Source organism: Ceratina calcarata, unplaced genomic scaffold (genome assembly GCF_001652005.2).
Source record: "Ceratina calcarata isolate Rehan_Ccalc_2016 unplaced genomic scaffold, ASM165200v1 scaffold39.2, whole genome shotgun sequence".
Classification (NCBI taxonomy): Eukaryota; Metazoa; Arthropoda; class Insecta; order Hymenoptera; family Apidae; genus Ceratina; species Ceratina calcarata.
The window spans coordinates 2,291,062-2,308,957 of record NW_017162322.1 but is presented as its reverse complement, the minus strand read 5'-3'; the positions used below and the strand labels follow the sequence as shown (position 1 = coordinate 2,308,957).

General features: G+C 33.8%; 5 protein-coding genes across 11 annotated transcripts in view; 2 read left to right on the top strand and 3 right to left on the bottom strand.

Annotated features, from left to right (window-relative positions):
* Nucleotides 1-391: 391 nt before the first annotated feature.
* On the bottom strand, nt 392-7,074 carry LOC108626116 (transmembrane protein 268). 6 transcript variants are annotated; one of them, XM_026814566.1, is made up of 5 exons: nt 5,437-7,074; nt 4,935-5,315; nt 4,617-4,784; nt 3,307-3,502; nt 392-949 (listed from the first exon to the last, which is right to left on the bottom strand). In XM_026814566.1, the coding sequence occupies exons 1-5, from the start codon at nt 6,010-6,012 to the stop codon at nt 867-869; spliced, it is 1,404 nt and encodes a 467-aa protein (XP_026670367.1). In that variant the 5' UTR covers nt 6,013-7,074; the 3' UTR covers nt 392-866. The 6 variants fall into 6 exon arrangements, 5 of the variants coding, with proteins under 5 accessions (XP_026670367.1, XP_017882079.1, XP_026670366.1 ...); XM_018026590.2 differs by lacking the exon at nt 3,307-3,502 and adding an exon at nt 1,145-1,225; XR_003389353.1 differs by lacking the exon at nt 3,307-3,502 and adding an exon at nt 1,145-1,274 and having other exon boundaries at nt 932-949.
* Nucleotides 6,486-8,715, top strand: Ttc19 (tetratricopeptide repeat domain 19). The gene is made up of 5 exons (XM_018026593.2): nt 6,486-6,570; nt 6,999-7,563; nt 7,661-7,923; nt 7,987-8,294; nt 8,368-8,715. The coding sequence occupies exons 2-5, from the start codon at nt 7,258-7,260 to the stop codon at nt 8,562-8,564; spliced, it is 1,074 nt and encodes a 357-aa protein (XP_017882082.1). The 5' UTR covers nt 6,486-6,570; nt 6,999-7,257; the 3' UTR covers nt 8,565-8,715.
* A 59-nt stretch (nt 8,716-8,774) lies between these two features.
* Catsup (zinc transporter catecholamines up) lies at nt 8,775-10,468 on the bottom strand. The gene is made up of 3 exons (XM_018026591.2): nt 9,422-10,468; nt 9,269-9,344; nt 8,775-9,203 (listed from the first exon to the last, which is right to left on the bottom strand). The coding sequence occupies exons 1-3, from the start codon at nt 10,367-10,369 to the stop codon at nt 9,028-9,030; spliced, it is 1,200 nt and encodes a 399-aa protein (XP_017882080.1). The 5' UTR covers nt 10,370-10,468; the 3' UTR covers nt 8,775-9,027.
* Nucleotides 10,469-10,555: 87 nt separating this feature from the next.
* Nucleotides 10,556-17,896, top strand: part of neb (kinesin family member nebbish) — a 12,070-nt gene continuing 4,729 nt past the window's right edge. The window contains exons 1-5 of one of the 2 annotated variants that reach the window (XM_026814554.1): nt 10,556-10,819; nt 10,891-11,002; nt 11,069-12,164; nt 12,240-12,467; nt 12,544-12,672. In XM_026814554.1, the coding sequence (XP_026670355.1) occupies nt 10,896-11,002; nt 11,069-12,164; nt 12,240-12,467; nt 12,544-12,672 (1,560 nt within the window). In that variant the 5' untranslated portion in view covers nt 10,556-10,819; nt 10,891-10,895. Of the gene's footprint in view, nt 11,003-11,068; nt 12,165-12,239; nt 12,468-12,543; nt 12,673-17,896 lie in introns of both variants that reach the window. The other variant, XM_018026707.2, reaches the window with a different exon arrangement.
* LOC108626182 (uncharacterized) lies at nt 12,703-16,857 on the bottom strand. The gene is made up of 2 exons (XM_018026711.2): nt 16,229-16,857; nt 12,703-13,809 (listed from the first exon to the last, which is right to left on the bottom strand). Exons 1-2 carry the CDS (start codon nt 16,329-16,331, stop codon nt 13,538-13,540), a joined length of 375 nt encoding a protein of 124 aa, XP_017882200.1. The 5' UTR covers nt 16,332-16,857; the 3' UTR covers nt 12,703-13,537.

The window sequence follows — 17,896 nt, the reverse complement described above, 5'->3', positions numbered from 1 at the left end:
TTCCTGTTTCTTTCCTCTACTTGGAATGATTACAACTAGTGGATTATATAAAAATATATTTCTTAGGAATAATATAATTGCAGAAGTTTGATACTGTGATATGGTCTTCATTGTGCTTGTGTACTAAAAGTAGATAGTAACTATTCTATACAAATGCTTTAGAAAATACTGTTGTGCATCGATTAAATTTCTCATATCCTAATTGGGGATGCCTCCTGAAACGTCGTACCTAACTAATGGATCATTAAGATAAGAACACCATGTAAAGCCAGGTGGATACCCTGAAAAAATTATGCAAACGTTTTCACTTAATATATTAAATTAAACAATTTATCAAATATAACACGGTAAGCAACATTATGAAAGAAACTTTGCATTGTGCTACATAAATGTTACAATAATTGATCTCTTACATTATATCTGTATATGTATCATGTATGTATATGTGATATGAAAAATTTCATACATAAAATTTAGTTTATAACGCAATAATATAATTTTTCCTAATTTAATCTTAAACTACGTAAGTCTTCAAAACTTTAATACAAAACATGGCCAGTATAATATCCATAGGCGATTAAAAGGCACCATAGTTAGAACGATAAACGCTGTGAATTAAATCCCATCTACGTGTTTGCAATACTACTTTATGAATATTAATCCAAGTTTTCCTGTTTCTTTCCTCTACTTGGAATGATTACAACTAGTGGATTATATAAAAATATATTTCTTAGGAATAATATAATTGCAGAAGTTTGATACTGTGATATGGTCTTCATTGTGCTTGTGTACTAAAAGTAGATAGTAACTATTCTATACAAATGCTTTAGAAAATACTGTTGTGCATCGATTAAATTTCTCATATCCTAATTGGGGATGCCTCCTGAAACGTCGTACCTAACTAATGGATCATTAAGATAAGAACACCATGTAAAGCCAGGTGGATACCCTGAAAAAATTATGCAAACGTTTTCACTTAATATATTAAATTAAACAATTTATCAAATATAACACGGTAAGCAACATTATGAAAGAAACTTTGCATTGTGCTACACGTAAATGAGAGAACGAACCTGTACTATTTATTATTTGAATTCTAACTCTAAATGTATATGATAATAAAATGATATCTAACAATACTTACAATTATAGTACGTATGGAAATGTGTGTCACGAAATAGATGTAGTCGAGATAAGTTATCAAAATGTGTTGCCTTTTATCCAGCTGCATGCAAGTAACATCCCTGGATTAGTCAGTGGTTAGTGACAAATACCTATGTTCGAAAAAAATTTCCTTAGGTCACGAAAGGTACAATTAGGCAATTAAGACTAAGCGACACGCTTTTGTGCAATGATTCATTTATCTTTTAATTAATAAGCTTTTTACAAAAATACAATAGTACCTTCACCAAAGGAAACATACATATCATGTGTTTATCTTTATTTATATAACATCTTCAACAATAATATAAAAGTGCTTTACATTTGATTTATGTATATAAAAGTAGAACAGCTCTGTCCGTTTACATATATTAAGTATCATCGAACGGAATATAAAAGTATACAATATATATATATATATATATATATTAATTATGTTTTCGTTTCACATAATTCGTCGATATGTTCAATTAGGACGGAAATGTATAAGTTCATTGTTGTATCAATTTTACAACACTAATAATGATCAATTATTTATCTTTCAGCTGCTTTTAATATCAAGTCTTTAGTTTACGAAATTACCTTAATTTAAAGAATACCGAAATTATTTTTCTCTTTAGAAGTACCAGATAATACCTGCGTAATTTATACATAATTTTCCACTACGAGAGATGTACGTATATTAATAATATTACATGTATAATATGTATATAGCATTTCTATAAAATTCTTTGCAACTGTAAAAGCACATATTAAGTAGTTTTCATACAATTTTTATCAAACAATTTCATTTATAGAGAATAATGGAATGATTACTATTTCTCTTCTCTTATCTAAACATTAACAATCAATCTATCTCTTTCATCATTTCTGTAAATAATATAATGTGCCATTGTCTCTTGTAAAATGGTGAATGTTACTCCGGTCAGTTAGAAGTAAAATAAACAACATGAACTTACGAGGTTCGATGTCACGTAGAATATATGAATTTCAATTAAGTTATACTTTGTAAAGATGTATTTTGAAAAAAGATGATATCAACTGAATTCTGTATACGCATGAATATATATGTTTAATAGTAATAGTAACTTGCAAATACTTGTAGACAGATCTTAGGAACATGTATCTGATTCATCCAACTACCTTAGATATCGTGGTCAGATCATAATCGTGAAGCGAATGATATTTAGCTACTTACCAGTAAAATCTGGCATGAAAAAGAATGTACGAAATATGAACTTGCCTCTAGGCTTGTATTTAAGATGTTCCTCAATGAATTGACAAGGACAACGGGCGGAGACACAATGTCGTGGTGGAACAGACAGACCGGCGATGTCTCTATTACGTTCCTGTGAGTCTATAACCAGATCAAGTCTGCGGCGCACAAAGTGATGTGCCCATCGAGATGCATACCTCAGCAACAGCAACTCCGCCCGTTCCTGTCGACACATACCATCATCATTCATAAACCTAGAGCTACAGTAACAATGATGGATCGAATCCATTCAAACATCGAAGAATCTGCTATGCACAGAAGATATATTATGAGAACTAAATGCATAGCAGATTATCTCTTTAACATTATTCACCATTTTACAGAGACACGTATGATCGATATATCGAATTATTTTAGCACTATTTAAATACTATGTACAACTGTATAGAGTCCTAGAAGTCAAACTTGTAATGCATAATGTGTGTTATAATGGAATGATTACTATTTCTCTTCTCTTATCTAAACATTAACAATCAATCTATCTCTTTCATCATTTCTGTAAATAATATAATGTGCCATTGTCTCTTGTAAAATGGTGAATGTTACTCCGGTCAGTTAGAAGTAAAATAAACAACATGAACTTACGAGGTTCGATGTCACGTAGAATATATGAATTTCAATTAAGTTATACTTTGTAAAGATGTATTTTGAAAAAAGATGATATCAACTGAATTCTGTATACGCATGAATATATATGTTTAATAGTAATAGTAACTTGCAAATACTTGTAGACAGATCTTAGGAACATGTATCTGATTCATCCAACTACCTTAGATATCGTGGTCAGATCATAATCGTGAAGCGAATGATATTTAGCTACTTACCAGTAAAATCTGGCATGAAAAAGAATGTACGAAATATGAACTTGCCTCTAGGCTTGTATTTAAGATGTTCCTCAATGAATTGACAAGGACAACGGGCGGAGACACAATGTCGTGGTGGAACAGACAGACCGGCGATGTCTCTATTACGTTCCTGTGAGTCTATAACCAGATCAAGTCTGCGGCGCACAAAGTGATGTGCCCATCGAGATGCATACCTCAGCAACAGCAACTCCGCCCGTTCCTGTCGACACATACCATCATCATTCATAAACCTAGAGCTACAGTAACAATGATGGATCGAATCCATTCAAACATCGAAGAATCTGCTATGCACAGAAGATATATTATGAGAACTAAATGCATAGCAGATTATCTCTTTAACATTATTCACCATTTTACAGAGACACGTATGATCGATATATCGAATTATTTTAGCACTATTTAAATACTATGTACAACTGTATAGAGTCCTAGAAGTCAAACTTGTAATGCATAATGTGTGTAATTTAAACATAAAATTTGTACACACATTGAATTGATTACCGGCTGCTTAATATCATATTAGTTAACAGCAAAAGATAGTAAAAAATACAATATGATGTACGTCTGTTAATAATCCAAGTCATCAAAAAAATGATATTAGAAGTAGACCTTATTGTATAATATATAAAATGAATTGCAATTAATATCCTTCATACCTAGTTAAGTACAAAATTATAAGTATCTCTCATCTCGTAAAACTTATTTGTAAAATATAAATTTTGATTATCCATCTAGTTCTAATAATATCATAGTGTCAACAAATATAATTGTAAATCTTGAGATATAATTCTATATATGATTTTTCGTTAAAAAATTCCTGCTGCGAAATTCATGTTAAAATAGCTCTGATGAGCTAAAAAATATAAGCGTTTTTAAATCTATAAAAATTGCCTTGAGCAATACTGTTTGTGTATTGTAACAATGCTATATTAGATGCCTCTATCTTTAAGAAATCTACTCCAGCTAGGACAAAAATCTCTGCCTTGAACATGGGGCTTATTGCGTAGCCATTCCTCTATATATTGGCATGGGCATAAAGCCGATGCCAAGTGGCGAGGTGAAGAAGGATTTCCACCTTCCTCATCGACCGTCCAGTCCAACCGTCGACGTAAATAATCCTTTGCCCAACGTTGTACATAACGGCAGAATACTTGTTCGCTTTTACCCTAATAGTTTTATTTCATTTTACAAGGAAACAAAATAAAATGTAACAACAGTTTACTAGATACTTGATGAAAATAGTGTCTACTTTTTATGAAAGAAAAAAGTTGCAGATATGATATGCATACTTCCGATAACGTACACACACGTACCTGTTTACGTGAAATCCTGGTGGTTGTACTGCCTTGTATCACGATATCACTATCATCAATATCCATACGCTGTTGCAATTCTCTTTTCCGATGCATTTCAGAATGTCCGTCCTCACCAATTACTCGCCCTTCGCGTTCTTCTCGTTCTATAACTTCTTGCAACTTTTTCTGTTTTTAAGATAAAGTAACTAAGTGAGTGTATTATTAGCAAGTAAAAGTTTTTCAATTGAATTGGAAATTCCAATTGAAAAGGGAACATATATACGATGGCTGATCCTAGGTAAACTTTAATTTAAACGCACATTTAATTACACTTACAATGCAGTCTGTAGTATCAAAATATATGAAGCAGAGATTGACTTTGTGACACGAAATCTTCCCTCTATCATCCAATCCAAGCAATATTTTATGTCGAAGTAAGTGCTTGTTCACTTGAGCCATACATTTCTCAAGATTATGATTCAATTTTATCTTGATGAACATGCAAAAGAATATCGCGGCAGCATTGAGGACTAACCACATAACGCCCAGCCCAAACAAAGTGAGGCCAGTTACTCCAGAAAACAATAAGCCAAGCAATACAATGAACGCAGTGAATATCCAAAGGACAAGAATTCGTTTGTAGCATACGTTGTACATATTGAAACGTACATCATTCACAAGTAGCTCCATTATGTGTACATAATCTTCTACTGTAAGCTGCAAAAATGTACATAACGTTATACGTGGGTGTATAAGAATGAATAAGAATGCAGTCTGCATATGAAGACAATAGATATCCTTTATAAAAGAATGTGAAGAGCAGTAGCTAAACATTTACCGTTAAGCCTTGAGCCATCAGTTCCTCTGGCACTAATTCTGGACGAAATTTAGCTGGCGTTACCCATGGCCATCTCGTATTAACTGGTAGAAGTGTAACTATAGTATCTCCATTAGCAAAACCTTGTCTAATGTTCCCGATGGGCGTGCTTATAATATTATTTACGGTAGTTCTACCATTTGATACATCTCTGAGATCGATAGTCTTTAAAGAAGCACTTTTAGGATCGGAAATTCTTACGTCGGACGGTAAATTAAGATCTGGACTCTCTGATGTAATAGAACGACTTAAGCCTGACCTATCTAAATTAATCTGGACGGATTCAGTTGATATCACAGCACCTTTATACTCGTTATTTTTCGTTTGTTGATTATCAGCTTTTCCAATTTTCTCAACGTTCACTGTAACTGATTCGGGTTTAATTACAGCCGGTGCATTCGTTTTAGTTTTCTCATCTGTGCTAATATTATCTTTAACAGATGCTTCATCTTCAAATTGGACCCAATTCTTTGTTCTTGAAGATATGCTTGGTGAATTAACTGCTGGTACATGATCAGTTGTATCTTGAGAACTCATTTTCACTGAAGAAACAATAAAAAAAACAAGGACGTCGCATATAGTAAGAAAGATACACAATTCGAACGTTAAATAGACATCATTTACTTATCATGTTTGCTTGATGACTTTTATTGTTTAAGCAGTTAACATAAAAAAAATAAATATTGTACGAAATGTTTATAAATACTACGATTTAAAAAGAAATAGGGAGTGCCCATACACATGCGATTCTCAAATATACAGGAAAATGCACAAATAGTTTCGTAGGATCGAGAAAAGGCGAATCATAGTGAATGATATTTCAATCAACGTGTTTTTAGACCGCTTAAGTAACTTATTTAATCGAAGATAGTAGTAAATCTGTCCAAAACGCGGATATGCATAGGAACTAAAGTTCGTTGAAATATTTAACACACGCGATCTTTACCTACGATCTAATATGGAATAATATCGCTTAATAAAATGCATACATATATACAGATAAACTTCATATTTGACGTGTACACAGAAATACTGTACAATTGGAACTTTGTTACCTGTGTGATATGACCTATCTCATATCCGTGAGGTGGAAAGGTACGTAATGCACGAAATCAAGGTGTGCAGCATCACGATACTAAAAAGACGGGTGGGGCGAAGAATAGTATAACGACACTGATACCATATATTATACGTATATACATATGCACATATGTATTACAAATATTATCATTTGTCATGAACGAAATAATACAACTTCATCTTTTTTATTCGGGTTACATTGGATTGTTTTTCGATAATCTGAAATATTTGAATAGCAACATGCGTGCATAAGCAAGCGAACAATTATAGATCCCTGCATATGCATATATCGCAGACAATAGTATGCGTAGTTTGTCAGGATTTTGTACATATGTACTGTATGCATGCCTGTTGTCTTCCTGTGCACTGTGCAGTATACTTGATACCAAATTGATCACTAATTAACTTGTTATGCCGTATAATGTACAGATTTCTGTGCACAGGTGAATGCGCACAGAATCAAAAACAACTGTAACATCTACAACGCATACAAAAGACAATTACTTCTTATAATACACATATTATTGTTGTCATTATGGAATTGTAATAATCTACACGAGTGTATAACGACGTAGATATATGTATATGCATAAATGATTACATTATCGAGGAAATTATATAACGCTTATCTATACAAATCTACGTAGTGCTGCTACTGCTACTACTACGAAACTGCGTTATAAGGAATCACGAATTAACACCATGCAATGTTTAAAAATGGTCTTGGATACATTTAAATATACTCGAACGATTACAAAATCTCTTTACGCTGCGAATGTTCGTTTATCGAATCAAAGGCGAAACATATTTAACAGACATTTAGAGGAAATTAGTCGAATAAAGAAGAACAATTCGAATTCGTATCAATGGAAGAATCCGTCGCGTACGACATTTTTCGTAATATCGGGAAGTTTTTTATTTAATTTGTTTAAACCTAAGGAGGAAAGGGAAAGAGATGATATTGAAGAGTTAACAATGACCATCAAACGATCTATTTTATTAATTCAGGTTAGGCAGAAGAATTACATTATCATAGATAATGGTAATATGAAAAGAAGACACTAGTTTTAGTATGATTTCAATGATGTCTTTCTAACTATTGTAGAAACAAGAGTTTCCGAAAGCAGAACAAATGTTACATATTGCACTTCGCCAAGCGCAAACTTTGCAGCATTATGATGGAATAACTTATATTTACGATATAATGGCAAACTTGGCATATGATCTCAACGACTTTAAGAAGGCAGAAACTTTGTTCAAATTCGTTTTAAGTAGATTGTTAGCCAAGAAAGTTCCAGAGGATGATTTGTCAGTCATACATATTAGTCTTAAAATTGCTGATATATACGACAAAACAGGAGATACGAAGTAAGCGTAATTCCTTATCACATACAACAGTTTAACATATAATATGTATATTATATATTGTAGAAAAGCTGAAAGTGGTTACAAATTTTGTCTGGAACATTTACAAAATCATTTGGCTAAAGACAGTGAAAATGTAGATGTACTACAATTGTTAGGCTTAACTTTAGAAAAATATGCAACTATGCTTTTCACGAAATCACAGTATACTAATGCTCTGAACTACTTCACTCAAGCTTATGATATATCTGTAAAAATAAATGGCGAAGCGAACGAACAATCTGTTATTTTATTGAATGACTTAGGAAGTGTTAGTCACATGTTACAAAAATATGATCAAGCTATTGGATATCTGTCTAAAGCAGCAGAATTTGGTAATGTTGACAAGAAGCATACTACAATTTAAACCTGTTTGAATTATTCAAATTAAAGTTGTTATAATTGTAGGTAAAAAGTTACCAGACATGGGTGACTTAGGTTCCATTTATGTCAATTTAGGAAATGCACTTATTGCAAAAGGTCTGTACGAAGAGGCAGAAAAAAGATGCAAGGAAGGTGAACGTTTAGCAAAAGCTAGAGATGATAAAGAATCCATAAATGAGGCTAAAAAATGTCTACAACAAATAAAAGATTTAACGTCTTAATTGTTTCATACAAAATATTATTACAGGTAAATGCATACACAATCATTTGTATCAATGAACATATAATGATACTGATGTTTAAAGATATCTCGACGTTTGAAAAAAAAATGTTACATGTATAATGTTTAATAAATGTTGAATTTTCTCATTAGACTAGTTTATAACATTTTAAGTTTTGATATATCTCAATAGTATATTTTTCAAATAAAATCTTTATTTTGTTTTATGATTTATTTCGTATTGATTTTCTTCGTTCTTTAAATATTCTCTCTTATTTTCCTAACATTTACGATGATAACTCCATTTTCACTGGTATCCATGTAAATTAGAATAATCACTAGCATTCATCAAATACTTATAATGTAAAAATATGAGTTCTAATACGAAATTCTTATTACAGCAGTCAAAATAAGTTCTCATTAACTGATCACAATATGTTGCCATAAAAAGTTATGATACAAAACTATTCATATTCGGCTATCAGTACCATCATATATACACCTAAGAGAAGTGCAATAATTTCCTTTAAGGACTGTTTGAAATTGGTATCAATTAAAAGTTCTGGTATTACAGAAACTGTGGCTATATAAATAAATCCACCAGCTGTGAATGGAAGAATCCACTTAGTTGCCAAATCACCTGGGGGTTCAATTAAATTATAAACTATAGAATTCATTATAATTTAACTACTGTATTGTTCTTACCCATGCCTTCTGCAAGTAGTGATACATAAGTTCCTAATAAAGCACCTACAGCAGTAGTAAGTTGAAGCATCATAGCCTAGAATCAAAAGAACATATTGTTTTACTTTTTGCATACAGAAATCTGTATTTGTCAATTAGTTTTCATATCCTTACTTTTCTTTTACTGTAACCACTTTGTATTAAAATGGCAAAGTCCCCTATTTCATGAGGTACTTCGTGTAACAAGATCGTGAATGTGGTGATGTAGCCGACATTCTTGCCAGCTAAATAGCTAGCGCCAATAGCAAGACCATCTGTGAAATTATGTAAAAAGTCTGCAACTAAGTTTAAATAGCCAGCAATTTTTATTTCATTCTCAGGATCTTTTATTTCAGTTTTCTTAGAAGCAGATTTATCAGAACTCTCTTGCACTTTGTTTTCATTCTTTTTTATCTCTTTAGATACATTTTCTGTGACACTATGTACATGTAAGTGAGTATGATCAGTCTTTATGATTCTCACTGCTTTCTCAACCATTAAAAACACAACAATACCTAATAATACACATAAACCAACAGACATGTCATGTCCATGTGCTGATTCCTCCTCGTCATGGCTATGAGAATGTTCATGTCGGTGTACACCTTCAGAGGATTCGTGTGCATGAGGAACCAGAGCATGAGGAATTAAATGCAAGAATGCATCTCCTAATAAACCACCGGATGCAAAACTTAACAATATTTTTAGAAACGGTTCACGTTCTTTAGTGTTATCTAAAGGTACAAAGAACAAGATCAGAAAAGGAGCTGCTGATATAAGTAAAGTGGACGCGGTGGCTCGAAAAATCACTTCGTTATAAGTTCGATCAGACTGTTGATGATCATGGTCATCAGTCTCGTGTTTATGTTGATGTAAAATTTCCTGGTGATGCGAGGAATGTTGCTTCTCCGAATACACTTCGTTGGCTTCTTTCGAATATTTGAAACTTGGATATTTCTCGTGAGTGTGAGCCTGGCAAAGAGCCGGCAGGTCAAAAAGTATAAGTAACAAAAACACGCCGATTGCAAGTCGTAAAATCCATTTGTTCCTGTTTCGACGACTATCCTCGTTCATCGTGCTCATTTCTGCAATTCTACACAGGTTTATCAAGACACGATTGTTTCACGTACTATGTTCACGTACTGTTTCCGGTATATCTTGCATCCGTAGCACAGAAGTATATATATAACATATGTTTATGTTAACAAGTATTGGCAGCATTGATTCACCTGTCTGCGTTGCTGGCCCTGGGAATCTTTGAAAATTTGAAATTCGGAAAAAATGTTCGCAATTACGATTAAATAAAATCGGTGAAGTTCAATTAGAAAATTGTTTTCGGTTTGGAATAAGTTAATATACAGTCATGCAGCATTAAAATATAATGGAAGTGTCACGCTCTTCATTCCTGTTAAAAATCTATTTCGTGTTTAAATCGTTGTCATGAAAAAGTTCGTTACGAAGTGAACGATCGGAAATCATTGGCAGATCCCACCGTCAGCGATCCGTATGAGTCAGAGAGCGGGATTTGAAGAGGTTAGTCAAAGAGGAGAGAAAACTTGAATTGCACAAATGTCTTCTCATTGAAAGAATTTTCGTACGTTTAGTTAATATGTCACATAACACTCCAAAGTCTGTGAGACATGGATTTTGCAGTGCCATTTTTTCGAGTTCGCCTATCAATTTCGATAAGGAAAATACTAATTATTTAAATAAGCAGTGAGTTACTTTTCATATCATAACTTCAATAATAAAAGTCATTATTATATATTTGTTTCCTCTTAGAGAAGAGACGTGTTCTGACACGCTTGTCACACCTCGGAAAAGAGTGGAAAGTCAAGACGGATGTCCGAAACGTGAGAAACGTAAAATATTAATCGAGAGTGATACAGTTGAAAATTCAAAGTCAACTGATCCACCATTTGGTACAAATATAACTCGATTGAAATCTGCAAGTGTATGCCCAAGGAAACAAGCTCTCTTCCATGACAATCCAATGCCAAATGTAAAATATAAAGCATCTGTGAAAGTGTCATCCACAACATCGTTAAAGGAAAGAGCTCCAAACATGGAGTTTTGTACGCCTAAACAATATAAACTTCGTACAGCTACAAGCAGTACGAAGATAAATTTCTTACCTGCAAATAGAACACCTGTAACCCATTATTTTAGTGACAATATTTTGTCACAAGCTACTCCTGATTGTTTTAATGTTGTTCAAGTAGAAACACCATGTAGCAAACCAAATGAAATTATTATTGAAGATCATACGGTGTATGAAGAAGAGAACACCAATTTGACTGTAGGAATACGTGTCAGGCCATTGAGTGCGAAAGAGTTAAGTGATTCAAAAGTTACGTCAGTTGTACAAGCGAATGGTCAAGATATTATCATTACTTGCGAGTCTGTTCAGCATACTTTTACATATGATCATTGCTTCGTATCGCATATGGATGCATCAGAACCTGATCATGCAAGCCAAGAAATTGTGTTCAAAAGCATGGTTTTACCATTGGTGCAGAATGCTTTTGAAGGCTATAATGTCTGCTTGTTTGCTTATGGACAAACAGGTTCTGGGAAAAGTTACAGCATGATGGGCCAAGAATCAGCTCAAGTTAATACGACACAATTTGATGAGGCAGCTGGTATTATCCCAAGATTTTGCCAAGAAATATTTACAAGAGTTTCTACTAACGCGAGCACTAAAACTACAGTAGAGATTAGTTATTTTGAGATTTATAACGAGAAAATCCATGATCTCTTGACAAATGTTAACAATGGAGTAAAAAGAGCTCCACTTAAAGTAAGAGAGCATCCTGTCTTTGGCCCGTATATCGTGGATTTGAGCCAACACTGCGTACAAAATTACAAAGATCTGCAAGTATGTTCATAATGCCGACCAGATTTGGTTGTTGTAAAACCGTTTGAATATTTACATCAGCCTCATTTGTTTTAGACTTGGCTGAAAGTAGGTAATTCGCAACGAGCTACAGCTGCAACTGGGATGAATGAAAAAAGTTCAAGATCTCATAGTATATTTAGCATCATTTTAACACAAACTCCAGTGAATAACCAGCTGGTTAAGGAACTCGTCGATGACAGTCGTCGGAGTAAAATTAATTTAGTAGACTTGGCGGGTAGTGAAAGATTAAGTCAAACTTGTGCGAGCGGTGATAGATTAAAGGTTTGTTATTTTATGCTTCATTATGTGTACGATAAATATGTCTAATGATATATAATTCATATTCTATTTTTTACAGGAAGGTGTGTCCATTAATAAATCTTTACTTACGTTGGGAAAGGTGATCGCATGTCTGGCTGAAAGTACAAATAATCGTAAACGAGGCTTCGTACCGTATCGTGAATCTGTCCTTACTTGGTTACTGAAGGTGAGTACTTTCAAGTGATTTAGACACAACTTTAAGTAAACAATTTTCTTTATTAACTTTACAACGAAGCTTTTCTTTAACAGTCTCTAAATGTTACGATAATAATTGATGTATAAGCAATTATTAATTGTTACTTGCATAAGTAGAGGTATCATTTGATACAATTTATGATTGTACTAAAAATCTGTGTTACATTCTCTTTGTTGTAAAACATATTTAGCTCGTATAGTATTACGTGTAAATTCAGTCTTGCAAATCATATTCAACTCCGCGTTGAATATTTGGTAAATCTAATTTACCTCTAATGTTTAAATATATTTATGAAAATTGCCATTAAATATAAATGCAGTTACGTATTGTTTGCATAGACATGTAATTATACTTTACTGAAAAATAGAAATATCGTGGAAACCGGAAGAATCGAATAATGTTAATACTTGCTTCTGTAGTTTCATGTCATGCATGTGTACAATGGTATTAGACTATTTGTTAAGTATTATGCATTCAAATTTTAAGTATACATATACCCATTAATATATTATCTATCTTAACAATTTCGTGAAATAGTAACAAATATATCTCTTTTAATTTCATTAAGTTCCGAGTGAAAGTTATACAAAAAATATTCTTTAGACATAAAAATAAATTATTGCTTAACCACATTGTGGATATCCACTACTAATCTGGATACAAGTATATACTTAGAAGTCTTTAAGAAGTATTTAAAAATAAATAACAATATTAACAATAGGTGTACTTTATAAACTTAATAGCTATCATATTAACTTCCTCATTTACATCCATTCCGGTGCAAACTCTTTAAAGGCTCATTATAGTTAAAGTGATATGATTCCAAATATTAGAATTACTTGATTTCTTTTGTCTCATTGTCTTTGGAAACTTTTTTCAACTTTAGATTGTCAATGCTTGTGCTCTCTTCTTTGGTGCTCGGTGTGTCATGTTCTTCTTCTTCTTCTTCGTGAATTTCTTGACACGAATCCCTCCGTGACTTCTGTCTTATATAAGCCGCCAGGCTTCGCCTTTTATTCTCCTTACACAAGAGACAATTGTCTTTCGACAATCCCTTCTGCTCATGATGCTGAGACAATCGCTGAGATTGTACTCGCGTCGACTTGCCTGAAAAATAATGACATCCTCCCATTGTAATTCATTTGTAGTGTTTCGTTTGATTTTTAGATCTTATAATTAAAAAATTATTATTGAAGCTCTTTTATAAATAGTTTTCCAATTATTCGTCTCTAATCTCGAAGGTTTTATTTATTGCTAGAGATAGCCATCAGGATCAGATTTTTGTAAGCCTATTCGTCGTGCGCTGCTGCACGTAGCCAGTTTGGCTGATCTAACTCGTTACCCGAAGTTTATCTTACGCCCGCCCTTCGTCGAACGGAGAAACGTGACGTGTCGCACGTATCTCCTTCAGTCAGCTTCTCCTTTTACTTTCGCGTAAGAAAATATGATTCACGTGAGACCTCTTAAATAGATTATACCCACTTCCTAATTTGACGATAGCAGAACAAGTAGATAAAATATAATTTCGTAAGGCAATTAAGCTATATAATACATCATATTCTAATATTAATCATAAAAAATTCGTTTCAGTTTCACATAGCGTATGCGTGTATGTAAATCAACTAATGGAATTTCGTCTTTTGATAAGTGTCGTCATTTGTCGAGTCTTTTGTAAACAGTATCTAAAATCGTCTACATAGAAATACATTTAAACGCGGAAATATGTAAACTATCAAGTCAGAAATCCGGTTCCACGAGTCACGAAACATTTTTGAATTAATTATCGCGAACCTTCTAAGAAAAATTGTTGGTATACGCGTATTGCATGTGCAACACCGGATAAAAGTATTGACACATTATTTAAAATGGAATAACTTTATTTAAATCAGGATTTGTATAACAGATATTGAAAATCCATATCAATTATATGTACGATGAAAATTTCATCGAAACCGGTTAACGTTGCTACGAGCGACAAAGACTTTAGAGTCATCATATAATACAGAAGAAATCTTGAGAAATCAATGAAGATTTTGTTCGGTACTGTACGTGTAACGCGTCTACAATTAACGATCGGGTAAAAAAAATGATCGCAGTTCATCCATTTTGATCTTTATCACGTGATACTCTTGATTCTGTTTATTTTGATTATGGGAACTGTTGTTAGAATTATTGTTCCTTTTGTATTACGTGATTCTATAAATATGCGTCGTTCCATTCGACAATAAGCAGTAGTAAATTATAAATAACCGGCGTCAACGCTATACTACAGCGTCCCACCGTCTATTATAATGAAACGGATCATTTGCATATTATATTGCAGTCTCCACAGTAAATGCGTGATCGTAAACATATTTTCGCTCACGTTTTCAATCTGACTACGTTTTGATTGCGTACCTTTTCCTTCGGTATATCTACCGTTTCGCGTTACCTTTTACGTTTTCCGAAGTCCCGTTTAAGACAATTTGCGCTGTTCGAAGTATTGCGTACGCAATTTTCACACCTACGCCGTGAATAAATAGTTTTAAATTTCAACCCAACCCGATAATTTTCTTGACGGTGATAACTTTCAAACGTAATGAATGATAAACACATAAATGCGGACTGCGTTTGAAAACCAGTTCCCCGTCGATGATAACATGGAGGGAGGGGCAACTACGTAGATAGCACAGAAATACCTGCGAGATGTATTCTTATGCTATCGTACTACACAGCATACGATTTCAAATTATATATAACTGTTTAGCCTTATTAAATTTTATAATCGTTTGTTGCCCTTTCAATTAAATGTCAAATAAATGCGATCACTGCAACTGATCAGTGAATGTGCGATGGATTGTAGCGATCGATCATTTGTTCGATCCTATCTACAAATTCATTAAACGTTTAATCGCTCGAAATATTTATGTATCTATATGTTTAGTCACGTACACTATCTCTGTTTTCGTTTTAAAAGGGAGTATATGTACATATATCGTTAAGCTAGGTCAGGGATTCAGAATAAGCGAACTGAAAGTCCACGTTCTCTCATTCCGCGTGTTTCGAATGTTAACTTTTTTTAAAGAAGCGACGTGTACACGTGGTAAAAAATGATAACGCGTCATATTATTTACTGATGTCGCCTATGCAGCGATACCGTGATGAATATAAGGAGAAACATAATTTAGTATATAGATAAAAGCAAATGACGTTAATTTCCTTAAGATACCAGAACACTAGTGACTGTAAAATGTGATAGGACTGTTAGCCATGTACAAATATCGTTACGAGGATATTATGTCTGCAAAAAATCTGGCAAGAATATATATTTTTAAAAGAGATTAACGAGGTGATTCTCATTGTAAAGTGTAAGACGTAAAAAAAGCGATAACGGATTTATTATTCTCGTGCTTTCGTCGACTTAACGGGAATTAACGCGTCAGCGTTGTTCACGCTGCTTCTCTCTTAATAAAGAGTTCATCCCGGATGACTAACTTAACACATGAGTAAAAAGAAAATGATTCATATTCATACGATCAAAACGTACCATAATTGAAGTAGTCTTTATTCCACGGTTGTTCGTAGTCCCGGTATTGAGGACCCCTGATGAAGCCGCAGGTCATGGCTTCGGGAACGTATATTAGATCCATGGCTCCGACAACCAAGTTTTTCTCAGAGAACGATCAGATTATATTCGTGAAGTTTTATTCACGTTTTTGGAATCGTGTACGTAAACGTTTTATTCTTACTCGCCCAATATTATTAACTGATTTTCATTTCCGTTGACGTACGTCTCGATCCGTCAGTGGAATGAGCTTTCAAGAGTTCGCGGTGCGAGTTTTGTTCTCTTTTGGCTTTCAAAGGAATCCGTCGAACAATCGTGAAGCTACGCCGATTCTTTAAAACTGAGTGAAAACTCGTTTCGCCTTCGCCGTGTAAGGCACGCCGTTCTCGTTGCTTCCGGTCTCTGGTCTTTCACCAGTTGGGAACAGGTAATTTGATGGTGTCCAACCGGTATGGTGTTCGTACAGCGTCGCTTAATGTTTTCGACAGAAAGAAAGAATTGTTTCCAAATCACTAAAAAGCGAGAGACTACGTTGTGCTCGGTTTCGTACCGTGTTTCACTTTGAACTAAAGGAGCATGGATACCGAGCACGCTATGTTTATGAGTCGCGTTTTCCCCTCTCCATCGGGTGCTTGGTCTCACCACTCCTCTCTTCTGTGCACCGCACGCCCTTCAAACCGACGCTTTGCCCCTTCTTATCCGCCAATCGCCTCCGCCGATTTCCTCGCGGATTTTACGATCTTCAGCTTCAACGCCTTTCATGCGCTTATCGCTGTACAACCGCCACCGTCCCTTGAATTTTTCTGCCTGTTTTTCTACATCTCCAACGAGGTCTGTCTCTTGGTCAAGGTCTCCCAGCTCATGTGTTTTCAACACATTCTTAACATAATTACTTACGAATCGCCGATTAAAATACTTTCGTTCGTTTCATTTATTTTCATTTTTCCAGTCTCCTTCAAATCTTCCTTTATTATATCAAAAGGAATGGTAACATGTGTTATATAAAGATAAAAACAATTAATTTATTGATTTGATAGTTGTTACCGATTAGGTATGATTTTTAGATATTACTTTTCAGCACTGAACTTACATCATTAGCGATATGCACGCTCTATGTATTAATGCGTGTAAGAATTGTTTGTTTGCGCATGCTATCTTTAGTTATCTATTTCAGAATCTCGTTAATGAAAAAAATTATTCTTCCAATAACTATAATCCTGTGTTATAAGTGCAAATAATAAATCGGTTAGTTATCATCCACATCTTCACAGGAAAAAATGATATAGTTCTGTTCACTTGCGAAGAGCGCGAAGATTGGTTTAGATAATTGATAACAGTTAATTTAACTAACCTTACTATGGTTTTACTTGGCACGTAACCCGAGAGTCGTGGAATGGAATGTTTTAGTGTACGAGATTTATTATGTAATCGTTTAAGAAACAGGTACATGTATATACACGTAGTTACATATTTACGTGCACGTGTTGCTTGTTTACGGTGCAATTGTATATCATGCTTTTTTTACATTATCTTCAGCTGCGAACAAAATTAATGACTTGTTTACTGATAAAGCGTGAAGTATTGTAAGGTTTAATGAAAACAGAAATAATAATTACGTGTTGAATTTTGAGTAAATATACTACATATGTA

Bases quoted from the DNA above. Each gene is read 5' to 3' on its own strand.
- LOC108626116 (XM_026814566.1), bottom strand. From the start codon at position 6,012: ATGAGTTCTCAAGATACAACTGATCATGTACCAGCAGTTAATTCACCA. The intron at 4,785-4,934 runs GTAAGTGTAATT...TCTTAAAAACAG, and splicing joins TTGATACTACAGACTGCATT to AAAAAGTTGCAAGAAGTTAT. The intron at 950-3,306 runs GCAAGTTCATAT...TAATTTTTTCAG, and splicing joins TCTTAAATACAAGCCTAGAG to GGTATCCACCTGGCTTTACA.
- Catsup (XM_018026591.2), bottom strand. From the start codon at position 10,369: ATGAGCACGATGAACGAGGATAGTCGTCGAAACAGGAACAAATGGATT. The intron at 9,345-9,421 runs GTAAGGATATGA...TTTTGATTCTAG, and splicing joins GTGGTTACAGTAAAAGAAAA to GCTATGATGCTTCAACTTAC. The intron at 9,204-9,268 runs GTAAGAACAATA...TTGAACCCCCAG, and splicing joins ACTACTTGCAGAAGGCATGG to GTGATTTGGCAACTAAGTGG.
- LOC108626182 (XM_018026711.2), bottom strand. From the start codon at position 16,331: ATGGATCTAATATACGTTCCCGAAGCCATGACCTGCGGCTTCATCAGG. The intron at 13,810-16,228 runs GTACGTTTTGAT...ATTATTTTTCAG, and splicing joins TAAAGACTACTTCAATTATG to GCAAGTCGACGCGAGTACAA.
- Ttc19 (XM_018026593.2), top strand. From the start codon at position 7,258: ATGCAATGTTTAAAAATGGTCTTGGATACATTTAAATATACTCGAACG. The intron at 7,564-7,660 runs GTTAGGCAGAAG...TAACTATTGTAG, and splicing joins GATCTATTTTATTAATTCAG to AAACAAGAGTTTCCGAAAGC. The intron at 8,295-8,367 runs GTAATGTTGACA...TTATAATTGTAG, and splicing joins GTCTAAAGCAGCAGAATTTG to GTAAAAAGTTACCAGACATG.